The 13,695-nt window shown below is 42.9% G+C and overlaps 4 protein-coding genes across 4 annotated transcripts; 2 read left to right on the top strand and 2 right to left on the bottom strand. All coding sequences in view use genetic code 11, as the record gives it.

The window, feature by feature from the left end:
- Positions 1-574: 574 nt before the first annotated feature.
- EGR_05932 (hypothetical protein) lies at positions 575-1,754 on the bottom strand (the record flags this gene model as incomplete). Its single annotated transcript, XM_024495181.1, has 3 exons — positions 575-628; positions 938-1,363; positions 1,404-1,754. 3 exons carry the CDS (start codon positions 1,752-1,754, stop codon positions 575-577), a joined length of 831 nt encoding a protein of 276 aa, XP_024350400.1.
- Positions 1,755-2,312: 558 nt separating this feature from the next.
- Positions 2,313-6,681, bottom strand: EGR_05931 (Glycerophosphodiester phosphodiesterase domain-containing protein; the record flags this gene model as incomplete). Its single annotated transcript, XM_024495180.1, has 8 exons — positions 2,313-2,480; positions 2,560-2,611; positions 2,678-2,749; positions 2,828-2,872; positions 2,914-3,262; positions 3,523-3,704; positions 5,728-5,906; positions 6,676-6,681. The coding sequence occupies 8 exons, from the start codon at positions 6,679-6,681 to the stop codon at positions 2,313-2,315; spliced, it is 1,053 nt and encodes a 350-aa protein (XP_024350399.1).
- A 1,021-nt stretch (positions 6,682-7,702) lies between these two features.
- On the top strand, positions 7,703-10,108 carry EGR_05930 (Kelch-like protein; the record flags this gene model as incomplete). Its single annotated transcript, XM_024495179.1, has 9 exons — positions 7,703-7,804; positions 7,846-7,970; positions 8,024-8,164; positions 8,208-8,585; positions 8,770-8,824; positions 9,292-9,406; positions 9,457-9,825; positions 9,898-9,947; positions 10,013-10,108. The coding sequence occupies 9 exons, from the start codon at positions 7,703-7,705 to the stop codon at positions 10,106-10,108; spliced, it is 1,431 nt and encodes a 476-aa protein (XP_024350398.1).
- Positions 10,109-10,796: 688 nt separating this feature from the next.
- EGR_05929 (Reticulon-4) lies at positions 10,797-13,675 on the top strand (the record flags this gene model as incomplete). Its single annotated transcript, XM_024495178.1, has 9 exons — positions 10,797-10,818; positions 10,853-11,053; positions 11,125-11,172; positions 11,265-11,460; positions 12,306-12,444; positions 12,520-12,589; positions 13,354-13,400; positions 13,479-13,537; positions 13,627-13,675. The coding sequence occupies 9 exons, from the start codon at positions 10,797-10,799 to the stop codon at positions 13,673-13,675; spliced, it is 831 nt and encodes a 276-aa protein (XP_024350397.1).
- Positions 13,676-13,695: the final 20 nt, after the last annotated feature.

Below are 13,695 nucleotides of genomic sequence, written 5' to 3'. Positions count from 1 at the left end.
CGCGCGCTGATCCCACGAAACAATTCGACCTTTGCCCAGGTTTACGACCAAATACGGATTGGTCAGTTGGCCAACATTGAAGATACATTCCACGAGATCCAATGTTCACGGAAATAGCCACCGCGAGATCAGGGCCAGCACAACAAGAATCATTAGTGACGTGGAGCCACGCTGATGCCTTCGAGTGTAGGTACGAGCGGACGTGCAATTAGCTCACCAGAAATCCCCCTCATCACCAAACGCTGCTAAATGCGCACACACACGCACCTTTGTGAGTGGACATAACCGAGCAACACACAACACGCGGACCGACTGGAAGGTCGCAGCCACGGTAGAAAGTCAATAGTCGACATGGAAATTAACACCCAGGGAGACAAATAACAAGTAGGAATCTACTAGCTTAAAGGAATACCATTATAGTCGAAAGGTCATGAAACAGCAGGACAGCCACATTAAGAAAAAATAACACAAAATGCAGAAGAAACGCAGCAAAATATGCATACTTCATGGTGTGGCAAGGACAAATGACAATAAGAATATGTATAATTCCTTGACTTCTCCGAACCACGTATAGCTACTTCTCTATCAACGTACCGCGAACTCTACGCTTCGCGGCTTGTTCATTCGCCTAAAAGAAAAATGACAAAAGTACTGGCAATTAGCCGAGGAACGAATGTGTAAAACAGGATGTTTGCGGGTCACAAACATCAGCAACAATTTCACAAGCTTTTGACACCGAAGGTGCAAGGTAAAAACAGGTAACGCCTTTTTAAATGCCAAAATGAAAGCTTCCCAACTGATCCTCTTGACAAGGTCACTACCAGTGTCACAAGTTCCAAACACAAATTGGGATTGGGAATTCTCACAAATACAAAAAACAAGTTCCAAATCTAACTTAACATGTTGCAAAATGGTTTTAAAGCAAATTTAACACTACCTCATCCACTAAACGTCTTTTGATGATACCCCGACGAATCATCTGTGCCTCGATGACCCGGACGTTCGCAGCGTAGGAATCAGCAACCTCCCTCGCCTCTGCCTCCTCCTCCTCGTCCTCGATTGTGGACACTGTGACTGCAGTATCAACACCCTGAGTAGTCTCCTGCTGCTGGACTGATCGCCTTAATTTTGAACTATTAGAACTAGACGAATTGAGATAGGAGAGGGGATTGACTGGCGGTGGCATAGAGCCGCTCTGCTGAGCCATCGCCTCGGCCTGTGATGCTAAAGCTGTCAAAAGCTTCACGTTTGCCTCGCCAGCGTCGGTACCATCCAATTTCGCAGTTCTTGTTGCCAATGCCGAGGCGGAGAGGCCAATATTCCCTTCTTGCATAGTCAAGGCATCACTAACTATGAACTCAGCCTAAGCACCCAGGATTCAGAAGTGAGTAGGCACTACAAACCACATGGTTCTTAACACTGTGACGATAAAAGAGAAGAAGACCGCAACTTTTGCAATATCGACGAAATTGTTTTTCTATTCCATCGGGCCAACGAATATAGACACAGCTGGAAGCACTAGCTTCAGTTGCTATTACTTTGTGAGCGCGTTTTCGAACGTCAATAACTTTAGATTTGTCCCGAGGACGCTCGGGGAGTTTCTCAATAGGGCAGTCAAGTATGAGAGCCATTTGACCGCAGATACAGCAGTAGATGAAGAGAGGTTTTTCACTACCATAATTGTGTCTGTCTTTATTGTCTGTGACAATGTGTGTCACTCGCTTCCGAACGCGAGGCTTGGGGTCTTTATTCATCTATAACAAACAGGTATCAACTCACCCAACCACAAACCAACCCTTTTAGAGAAGGCCGCCAACTTTCACCAATTTGAACAAATGCTGTTATTTTTGCTAATGCCTTTTAAATGCAACGTGCAAAATTTAAAAAATTTGCCTGCCCGTTGCTTCGAATTTTTATCACCAATGCAATATTTATCCCTATATTTCTGAAATCGTCACTAAGTTAGCTAGTTTGCATTACATAGTTTTTGTCATTTAAACACTCTTGCCTTCATTTTCAGCCATAAGTTTTTTCTGCCAGATCCTCTTAATGCGTTAACCACTGGTCTTTCCTACCAAAACTATCCAGCACCTGACTCAGGAGGTTGTACCAAGCCTGCGACCCAGAGATATCGTTGATAAAAAAATCCGCCCCCAAACCCAGAGCGACCTCGCTATGGCCGCACTCCCGCCTCCAAGGCCGGTCGACACACCCAGAGGGACTAACAAGAGAAACCGCAAATGATATGCCTTTTGGCACTCATACCAGCTCACAAGCAAATAAAAGAAACTAAAAAGTCCCCACCAAAACAATTAGGTATCACTAGGCAGAGCCTTCGAAGAGAATGTACCCCGTTGGATCTCTGGATGCTGCCCAAGGTAATGCATTAGTTGACTAGGATAATCCGTCACCACAGCGACGCGTCCCATTGAGAAGGCCTTATCGTAGTCCTTTTCCGTGTTACACACCCAATAGAACACCTAAAATGAGATGTACAATGGGGCAGCGCTACTTACAAAATCAGTAGTAGGAAATCAACATCCTAGTGATAATACACACCTGAATGCCGCGGGCCCTGAGGTGATTAACCAACTTTTCCGACATCAGCAAACTGAAATGAAAGTAGCTTTTTTTACCAACTTTCCAGAATATGAAATATAGCCTATCGCCAACTCACAAATCGGCTAATTGTATAATCCACCGAAGTAAATCATCGTCGGTGAAGCCACATTTCAAGAAGGCTGGGATTCTGCAGGAATAATCAATAAATTGGAAGGAACGAATTAAAAAGACGCAAGCACAAGGTCCTAGGAGTACAAGGCCTCACCTAGCAGCTCGCGCTTTGATGTATTCAACCACATTGGGCATTCGGCTAACGGAGGTGGTAAGACACAAAAAAGCGTCACAACCTACCCAAAATTTTGCACTAATGGGACTTCAAAAAATCCATCCGAGAGGGACAAGAAAGGCAGTAGACCTAGGTAATAAGCAAAGACAATCTTGAGAGTTTGTTTAATCGGTACAAAAGTGGCAATTCGCGGGTTCTCCATTTGACACTTCCGATTCACGGCATCGGAGAAACTGCCCCATACTGTAATATCGACACGATTGAACTCCTCGGTAAGGGCTGAGATCTTCTTGATCAGCACCGGATTGTCCGTCTTTACGTCAATATTGATTGGTGTGTGAGGAAATTGCTCAAAAACAGTTCGGAGAAGGGGGATCTGGCGTGAAACACCCTCCTCCGCCTTGCATTCTCGACCTGGAGAAAGGAAAAAAGAGGGGTCGCCTCTAAGACATAGTGCAGGGAGGCGGGCTCATTGAAAAGTTGTGTTGGCATTCCTGCTAGCTACCATGCCTAACAAGGAACAGACGCCTAGGAAACAGGTGAAAAACTCATGAGCTGGTGAATGCAATTGGTCATCAACTGAGGAAGTGAAAGAGAAGAAGGCGAAACAAGGTGTTAGAAGGCGTTAGGAAGGAGGCAAAGGCTGATTGAAGCGGGATTGGCGAGGGACTCACCGAATCCGAAGGTGACAGCCAATTGGTCGGAGTACTGAGGCAACTCGTTGAAAGCTAGATCACTGATACATTTGCTAACACCGGTAGCGCGAGTAAGATCGTTGTCGTGACTCACCACCACCTCCTCATCTTTGGTCAGCTGACAGTCGATTTCAAGCATGTCGCAACCGAGTTTGACGGAACTACAATAAATGAATGCTTAATTTATAATCGCTTTATCAACAGGCTAGACATGGAAGTCGTCGCTTGTGAGGATGGAGGGATTAGTCCGAGGTTCGATGATGATTGTATGTTGAAAGGGGAAAATAACAAGGAACGGAGGGATGGAGATTGCCAAATGAACTTCAGGCGAGGGACTGGATAAACGAATAAATGATTCGCTAATACCGGCAGAAAAAATAGACGTGCGATGGATGAATCAGGTGCACAAAGAATGTAGAAATAACGCCAAACAGGGTATCTAGGCTATGGTTTACGTGACTCAACCGTGTGGCACGACCGAGCCAGACTTGAGGTTAGAGCTCTGCATAAGACCATCTTACACCAACAAATTTTAACAGCCATTAATCACTGGATGACAGTTTCGTCAAAAGAGGTGAAAAGCTATTCAGAGGTCCACTCTACGCAGCAGGCGGCACAGGAAGAGAGAGATTTGATGTGAGTTTGAGGCAAATGCTCCAGAAGCAAGTTCTTTAAACAATTTCGATTTCGTGACGATTGACACGTCGACCTTGAGCCAAGCGCTGATGACAAACCAACTTGCTTACACCTAACTCAACTGTAAAAGGTGGTTGTAGAGGCTGTCAGAGAAGTGGGCATCAAATGCACTAATAAACCAATGAAAATACACAAAATACCACCAAGTAGTTTCCCTTCACTGTCTTTGTTTTATATCCAAGCGATGATGCAAGATGGCTAACTGACTGACCCGCGATGTGAAACGACTTCCATGTCCAAACGTCATTGTTAACCTGCCAGATAGTAAAAGCATTACCCAGACAACACTTTCAAGGCACAACTTCAGCTCAAGTGCCCGTGTGCATGGTAGAAAGGAAAAGCAATTTTTCATTCACTAAAGGATAATTTAATATATGCATGCAAAAACATCTTCAGATTGAGCCAGCACCACTGAAATAGGGAAAGAAGGAGCCAACATAAGGGCGCATACTGCCGCACAACTTGTCCCTGCGAGAATTTGTATCTTAGGATAGGAAAAGAGGGAGCTATTGCCTCACAATTAATAAACAATCGCATGAGTATGCAAGAAATGATGTCAAGAGAGAAGTTAAACTGGAATGGGAAGGAAGAAAAACCACATGAAATTACATGAATGGCTCGTGTTATCAAAAATGCTTCACTAATGCAGGGAAAAAAAAACAAGAAACAGGCATAACAGGACTCAGTACTTCTTCTCTACTGACCAGCCTTCAGAAACCAAAATTTCTTCCACAATCCATGATTGCTTGAAGCCACTAATGATGGCAAACGTTTTGACAAGCATTCACCCACTTGATTCAATCAACAAGCCATTTATCAAAAGTAAAACTAACTCGTAATCAATTAATTACCACCAAACCCAAAATATCATATCCGATACAGTATTTAATTATATTTTGCCTTTCCTAATAGGAAAAAAGTTGATTATGTCGCACTTTGTTTTGGCGTTAGACGTTAATGAAAATGGATGTCATTTCTAAAGTAAGCAAAAATATTGTCCTTATATTCAAAAATGAAAGAAAGAAAAGAACACACCAGCTTACGCTTAAAGTCAGATGTCAAGAGAGTTCCTCATCATTCCAAGCCTACACGTAGAGTAGAGCGATCGTTTTTGGATCTTATGGAAAAGGAAGATCAAAAAAGGCAAACCAGAACTTGCAACTACTTTGGCAAGTCAAAATGTAAATGCACACTTGTATCTTCAAAATGGGTGCTTCCAGCTCATCCACGCCACTCATTTCCACCTTGACCTCTGCGCAGCATTTCTACGCAAAGAGGCCGTTTATTGCTGCAGTAAAATCGGAATTGACCTCAAGTGATTAGTTAGTCTCATGCTCACTTTTTCAAATTACCAGCTTAGGGATCTTTCCTGTGTTAGTGATGATCTCTGAAAGAAACTGATTGTGGCAAACAAATACACGGTTAAATATGCGTAAAAAGCATAAAAACGTGCCTCTTTAAGGAAACTCAGTAGAAAGGGACACGAACCTACTAAAGGCATGGAGAGTGTTTTCAATGAACTCCCCAGATCCACCACGATGACACACAACGGTCGCGGATATCGCCGTGGTCTTTTTCTTGTGCAGCAGAGTGGGCCAACGCAGTAGAATGAGGGAGAGGGTCCAATATACACACAAAAGCGCCACCAAAACCTCAACCAACATCACCTAAGCACAAAAATATAGTGCTGATATTTCGTCAGAATAAGTATCGACATACCAACGCATACCTACTCCAAACAAGGCAAGAACGATTAGCCTAGTACTTAGACAAAACTTAGGAAACAAAACTATGGATGTCTGCGGTAATGTCAACATATTGGGGATCAAAAAAGTGCCATGAGTAGGGAGAAATTGAACAACTTGCTAAAAAAGACAAGAATGACGCAAGCGCACGGCGATTTAAGATCCCCAGTGGACAATCACGCGTCCTTAAGACTGGCAATACAACAAACCTAGTCCCCACAAATTTATAGTTAAAACAAATATTTCAAGTGAAAAATACTAAGCAATTTTTTGCTTTTCTACAACTTTGAAAATTAAGTACTTTTCTGGTATTAGTTTTACTGCCAAGAAATGAGTATATGCCAGGTATTTTCCCAGCAAAATCTTTAAACAAAAGATGTAGAGTTTGGAATACTTGTCCCTTTTAACAATTTAATGCATAATATGAAGTTGATCATTAAGTCTTTAACACTTTTTGCTGTCGTGCTTGCATTTTTGTCGGATGTACAAGAAGAAACGAATGCAGAGCGGATAGACTTGCCTAAAGACGAACGAAGTCTAAATACTCGTGCAGAATATATATATTCGACATGCAGTGGGGAAGTAGGTTACTGACAAGCCCTGACAACTTGTTCACTAGGCAAAGGTACAATGATGAAGCACTCAAGCGATTCCCTAGCTATAATAGATTGCCAGTTATCCTTCCTTATACATCCATCGCCTGTGGTGCTGCCTGCCTCCGCTAGAAGACAAAAGAAGGAAGTACTTAGATATAATATTTACAGCCAACGAACATATGGGCTTGAAGCCAGGCCAGGCTGTCTTAGCTGAGTTGATATAGCGTAGCACCTTCTACCCTTTTACCATTACCGATTACTAACCTTCACAGCACAGTCGGGGCTGTAAAACAAGCACACAAAGACCAACCGCCCCAGACGTCGGATTTGCCTGTACCAGAAACTATCCTTGATCCAAGTGTCACATATCACTCTTGGCAATTCCACTTTATCAGGAATTTTGCCTGTTTGTAAAACTGTATTTAGAGAGGGAGGAACATTCCAGCTATTATGAATGCTCACTGCTAGTCGTAGAAGCACTAGCCACAAAGCACAGTTATCTAACAAAGAATGGGTTTGATTTGTAAACCTGGAAGGAGGTTTTGTTATGTCATTCTCTCTTCAGAGCTGCCCAGCCGTATCTGGATGGGTTCTATCCAGCCAGTAGAGAGGTGGTGAAGGTAGTGCGAGCTCACTTTATCAATATCTTTACGCAGGTACGGTTAGCAGCTCCAGGACGAAGCTTTCCTAGCTGATCTACGGCTTGTGTCGCCTTTAATGCCAATAGCTTTGCTTCAGAACGCGGGACTAGTAGACGTCCTTTCCAAATTCCTTTTTATGAATTATCATTAGGACAGCCAGTGCCATGGTCCAGATGTCATGGTACCGAGCCGAAGCATAAAGGCGGGGTCACAAGTGCCTGCGCAGCCAAGAAGAAAAGATAAAATAGCAACCATGGTAATCAATTAGGGCACAAGAATACACACAAACGAATAACACTTCTCAATTTGCACAGGTTTGTTCATCTCCTTCACATACCGCTCACTGCCTCGGCTCAGTCAAGGTTACTCACAGGCTTCTCTACGTGCAGCACGCATCTCATCATTCATTAAGCTCCCACACAGCTCGTGTTAAAGGCAAAAAGCACTTCGAGGCGCCTTGTCATCACATTTTTAGCATCCCATGGAGGCATTAGAGTATACGGAGGAGAATGCAGACTGCTTTCCCGGTCACATATTTCGCCACTTCCGTACACAGGGAAAACTCATCGACCTACGAATTATGGTGGGGTGATGAATGGTAGATTTTATGCTTTTGACTTCTAGACGAAGGATGAAAAGTGCGTGAAGGCGCATCGAATGATCCTGGCGGCCAGGTTTCCCCTTATACGGAAGGCAATGACCTCAGGAGAGGGTAAAATGGTGGTTCAATGGAAGCGGTTTTCTGAGGAGTATGTCCAGACCTCTCTGTCTCTCTCGAGTCCATCAACTAACCTCCATTCAGCATTGTAGAGGCAGTCATCAACTACGCATATACGGGCAGTCTTACAATCTCCGCGGAAAATGCCACACGACTTTATATGCTGGCGCATAATCTCGGCTCCGGGAGGCTTGTCTCTTGGTGCGAGGAGTTTTTAGGACCAAGGTAAAGAAAGCCTTTCCAAAAGCTAAACATCGACTCTCTAAAGGATTACCCTGGACAACGTAGGAGAAATTTGGTCGATAGCCAATATCACGTTGAACAGTGGACTGATGGAAGCGTGCATTCCATTGATGTCAAAGAATTTTGAAAACCTGTGTTTTCGGCGAGACTTACTGCGGCAGACAACATCGGAGTACTTGGAGATCTTGCTAGAGAACAAACAACCAGAGGGTGTGAGTGAGGAGACCAAATTTCGAGCCATTTCCGAGTGGCTGGAGGCCGGTTTTGATGTGTGTGACTTGGAGAAAAGGGCAAAAGAATTTACAAAAATTATTTCAAAGATTGATTTGACCGGCATATCTCCTCAATTTCTCACGGAATTTTGGAAACTGGGGGAAGGAATATGCAGAATTACTCTCTGCAGGTGAGCACAGTGAGTGGATGAATATGTTGAAGGATGTGAGAGGAGGGGATGAATGATTGTGGTAGGTGACTATTTTTAAGTGATGCAAAATATATCAATGGAAGAATGGATGGATGAATGAAGGGATGGGTTGTCCCTACATCTCTCCATACCTTCTTCCTCTGTTTCCTTTCCGTTTTCTCAGAAATTACTTCACCAAGTCTTGGAACGAAGTCAACCAGCAACGCGATCAAGCCGAGGTTTCGGCTTTCCTTCAACTTTCCGCCAATAGGCAAGCAATGAAACTAGTTTTCCTCTCAGCTTAACCCCCACTACTTTTTCCTTTTTAAAAAATGAATAACAGATTCGACAAGTTGAGGTCTGACACCGTACTGCCACCTTCATCACAACCTTCAGAGCGTCACCTATCCCTAAAATTAACAGACACTTTACCATTTCTAGAGATGTACTTTTGACTTACGGATGGAATAAGACCTCGGGAGCTTGGACTTTAATGTCCGTACCACATCTGCAACCGGAAGAATCGATCAACATTCCAGTTGCATTTCATGGTGAAGCGGCTGTATCAGACAGTAAATTGGATAGAGGATTTTATTTCTTCCCTTTTGAGGTCGGTTTTATGTCCTTGGAAGTGTTGGTACAAAGAGTAGTCTATTATCAGCGAATATTCGGGATAGTTCCGTCTCCACAACTCCTGTACCACTAGATCCACGCTGTGAATATTGCATCACGTCGGAAAATGACTCAATTTTCATTTTTGGAGGACACTATCATGGACGATGCCTTCCTTTCTGCGAAAGATTGGACTCCGCCAGTGGAGGGTAGGATTGATGAAGTTAAGACACTCTATTTAGACTCACCAAACTCCCAGACATGCCAACTGCGCGACATGGAATGTCGGCGTTAAATATTGCAGACTTCGGAATCGTGGTCGTTGGTGGAAGTGATCGAGCTGATTCGAATTTACCGTTATCTAGAGACGCCGAAATGTTGATGAAAGTTCCAACAGATGAGAGTGGATGGCAATGGAAGAAGCTTCGTCCGATGTTGAAGGAACGCTACCGTCCAGGAATCGCCTGCTTCAATCGATGCGTGGTGGTTGCTGGAGGAGACTCCGAGTGCAGTGTCGAAAGTCTTTCACTGACATCCAAAGCTCAGTGGACTCGTCTTCTTGGAGTCAATACGTATGGCCCGAAAATCACATCTCTTGTCGCATTTAACAACAGGCTGATATTATTATGTAAGTGTCACGCTCGAAGTGTAAATTACTTAGCGAAATTAGTTTAATTCGTTCATTTTTCATATACTGTAGCATCAGACGACTCAGGAGGAGATGCTTATGAATTTCTACACAATGAAGGGGTAAATGAGTATTTCCTATTTAAACACAAGATTTTTAAAAACTAAGAATGGTGTGATCTTTGTAGGATCAATCACTGGAAAATTATGCATGGAAGCCAATATTCCGGTTGGGCAACATGATGTCGTCAAGGCTTTTGGTGACAAGAGAAAAACTGGAATAATCTTAGGTAGTGGACAAGAGAACGATGAAAACTTTTAAATTTTTTTGCATCCTTTGTTTGTACTGATTGTGGGAGCTATTATTTGGCAGTCAAACTTTTTAAAATGAAAGAAGAATAAAGCAAACAGTGTAGTGTAGTGTCTCAGGGCTTTTCTGAAGGCGAAAGACGAAACAATACTCGGGCAGAATATATATTCAGCACAGAGAAAGTGTTTGGTCTATTGGCATGGCCTGAAGGCCAGCCTACCCATCGAGGTACAAGGAGGCTAATTCAAAGTACAAAGGTGGCGCCTCACCAATAACGAGGGAGCAACCTCCATCGTATTACAGTAGATATAAATACATGTAAAATTTGTGCAGTGTGACGAGTGAACATTGTATCTAAATACATATTCACCAGCTGTTTATGCGTATTAGAGTGATAATCAGCAAACTTGCTATCGTAAGAGCTAATCACTAAGTTAACTTAAGGATCAGGTTTGCAAAAATATATTAAATATACTCTTATAATAAAAGGGCCATATAGACCTGAATCAAAATTCCTGGATAATCTACAGTAATACTTAAATATAAATGTTACAAATTTGTTTTTATAATTTAAAAACCTTAACAACTTTGCTAATAAGTAGAGGTGAAGAATATAGGTAGATAAGCGTAAATAAGGAGAGATTAGCCCGCCTTATTTGAAAATGTCTGTGGTTATCGATGACGGTTGGTCAGCTTTTACTTGTCTGTTACTTTCCAGATGGATACGCTGTAACGGATCTGGATATACCTGCAAATTTTATTGAACAGCCAATCAATGTGCAAAGTGACTCCTCGAACAATGGATCTAGTTCTTTGGAATTCATTATTCCGCCTAAGCAACAGCAACAACCAGTCATCGATGTGTGTACCGAACACAATATTAAACCATCTGATCATACAACAGTAGCAGATTTTCAGGGTTAGTTGTACATATTCCTTACCTATTTTGTGTGGTGATCTATGCGTAATTTATTGGTGTCGTTATTGTAGCAACCGCTGCGACTAGGAAATTAAACTTACCAGAAACTGAAGCACTCTGTAAGTAAATGCACTTTTGACGATCTTGTTTAGTTTTGAATGGTAAGTAGCACATTAACTGTTTGTTTAATAAATATTTCTCCTTCTTAAAGTAATGGATTTGATCTACTGGAAGAATCCGCACACATCAGCCCTTGTGTTCGCATTGATTTTGACCTTTGAACTGGGTCTCCTCGTTTGCTCTGTAATCGCTGTCGTATCCAATTTCTTTCTTTTCTTACTACTGGCATCAGCTTTTATGCGGATCTATTACCGTGTCATCGGCACCCCCGAGGCTAATCCCTTCAGGTAAGTCTTTTCTTCACTTTATACATACCTCTAGATTGGTGATTTTTAATTCCTCACAGGTGACAGTTTTGCCTGTTTTGCTTAACCAATCTTGTGATTTGGAATTAGTACTCCTTGCCTCTGCGTTTACAAACTGTCCATTAATAATTAAGCTCATTTTATGTGCATTTATTTTTAGTTTTAAAAACTTGAATAAGTGTTGATGGGCTACTTATTTGCAAAATGAGCGGATTTTTCTGCATGGTAACAGTTTTGCGCTGTTGCATTTATCTACCGCCTAGTTCCGGGGGGAAGCAATCATTACTGTTCACAAAAAATGGGTTGCTCTTAACAAGTAAGGTCCCCAAAAATAAAAAAGGATGTAGTTATTCGCCCCAGTTGATGCTTTGAACTCAATCAGTTCGTTTGCCACTCATTCAGTGCTTATTATAGACTGATAAGCAACACAAGCTACTTATTTTTGACTTCGTGTGGAGACATCACACGCGCGTGGTGCTGATGCAGATCGTGTTAAAATTGTTGTCAATATTGGATGAATGATTGCACGCTTAATGCACGTCTGCTCTGGGATCGGTTAAGAAGCGCTCCATTAATAAATTATAAGCTTATTAAGGATGCCCAAATGTCTTTAATCACGTCGTTAAATGTGCAGACATCGAATGCTGCTTTTTCATCATCACTAGGTAGGCGAGAGAAGTGGCACAGTAAGCTACCTCGCCGGACAAAAGGCGAGGAACAGATTGAAAGTGCCATTTGCCTTCAGTCCGCTACTGCTGCGCTCAAAAGGCACTTTAATCGGTGCTTATAAAGCCTAATTGGTGCTGTGTGCCTACTCCGATTTTTAGCTACTTCAGCACTTGCGACTTTCGTCTGAGTCCAGCAACCTCCTCGCACCTGGCACAGATAATCACGACTCGGGTGAACAAACTTATTCATGCCACCCTGGACCTCTTTCTCCTCCGTCACATTGGCAACTCTGTTCGAGTGCGGTTTTGATTTGGGATAAACCATTTCTCACCCCCTCTTCTTGTCCACTTGACACTGATTTGTGCATTGCAGTTTGGCGTACTGCTCTACGGTCTCACCTACATCGGGGCGCGATTCAACTTCTTGACGCTGTGCATATGGAGTAAGCCGTGTTATCTAGATTTCATTATAATTCATTTGTTTTGAATTATTGAAAATGACGGCTTCTATCTGGGAACGGTGGTGTCGTAATGAATGAAAGTCTCTTCTTTACGCCTAATTTGCTACCAATAGGACCATTAGGTAGGGTATTTAGTTCTCCTCCTCCCTGATATAACCGATTTTTTGAGCTGTTGTGCGAGTGTTGTATACTTTCTGGAACTTGAGAGAAATTAAGTACAATTGCAGTCATTGCGCTGGTCCACAATGAATGAAAGGCCACATTTGTTGTTGAGTTATTACTTGGAAAGCAGAGGTGGTTACATTGTCGTTACAACACCCCCACTTTCATGGCGACCTATGTGTCGACTAGGTCTCCTCTGCATCAGTTGAATGTGCGTAGTGTACAAATGAATGCCATGGAATAACCACGGGCGTGAGTTTCACTGACGTACACAGGTCTTTGAAATGTCTAAACCACTCAATTAAATTGCTTTTCTCTGATCAACGTCTTTGTCAAGGGGGAAGTCCGCTCATTATCACAGCCTTCTGCACATTCATTTTGCAACCGAGACACACTACTTTGGTTAAAGATTAAGTTGACTCAACGACTCGTGACGCCTAGTTCGAGTGCCTGGGGTACCACTGTAGCGGCACCTCACTCCATGCTGTATCTGCAAATGCAAGTTGGACTCGGAAACGCCTCGTAGTCGCTGCGTCGAGTTCACAAGCAAAATCGAGACATAACATCCTTTCTCCCTTCTATAGCCACAGTGATAGCCTTTGGAGCACCAAAATTGGTCGATAGATACAAGGTAATGCCTCCCTTCATGCAATACATCCCAACTCTCCTGAATACTCACTACTCCATTTTCCTTCGTTTCCTTCTCTAGGCCGAAATAAGTTGCTTTACAAAACGCCTTTTTGGAAATGGCCAGAGGATGACGCGAGGGTAAGTTGGTGCTAGAGTACAACAGGTGCGAAAGATTCTGCTTCTTTCCTATCCCTTCTCGTGACCTCCTTTTTCCCACCCCTTTGTAGAGTGTGGAAGTGCATGGTGGAATTGTTCGCACCCGAGAAGTCGAAATGAAACGATAGAGAGCACTCCCC

Source organism: Echinococcus granulosus, assembly GCF_000524195.1.
Source record: "Echinococcus granulosus chromosome Unknown EG_S00048, whole genome shotgun sequence".
NCBI classification, from domain to species: domain Eukaryota; kingdom Metazoa; phylum Platyhelminthes; class Cestoda; order Cyclophyllidea; family Taeniidae; genus Echinococcus; species Echinococcus granulosus.
The sequence above is the reverse complement of the archived record's forward strand: the minus strand, read 5'-3'. Positions and strand labels throughout refer to the sequence as shown.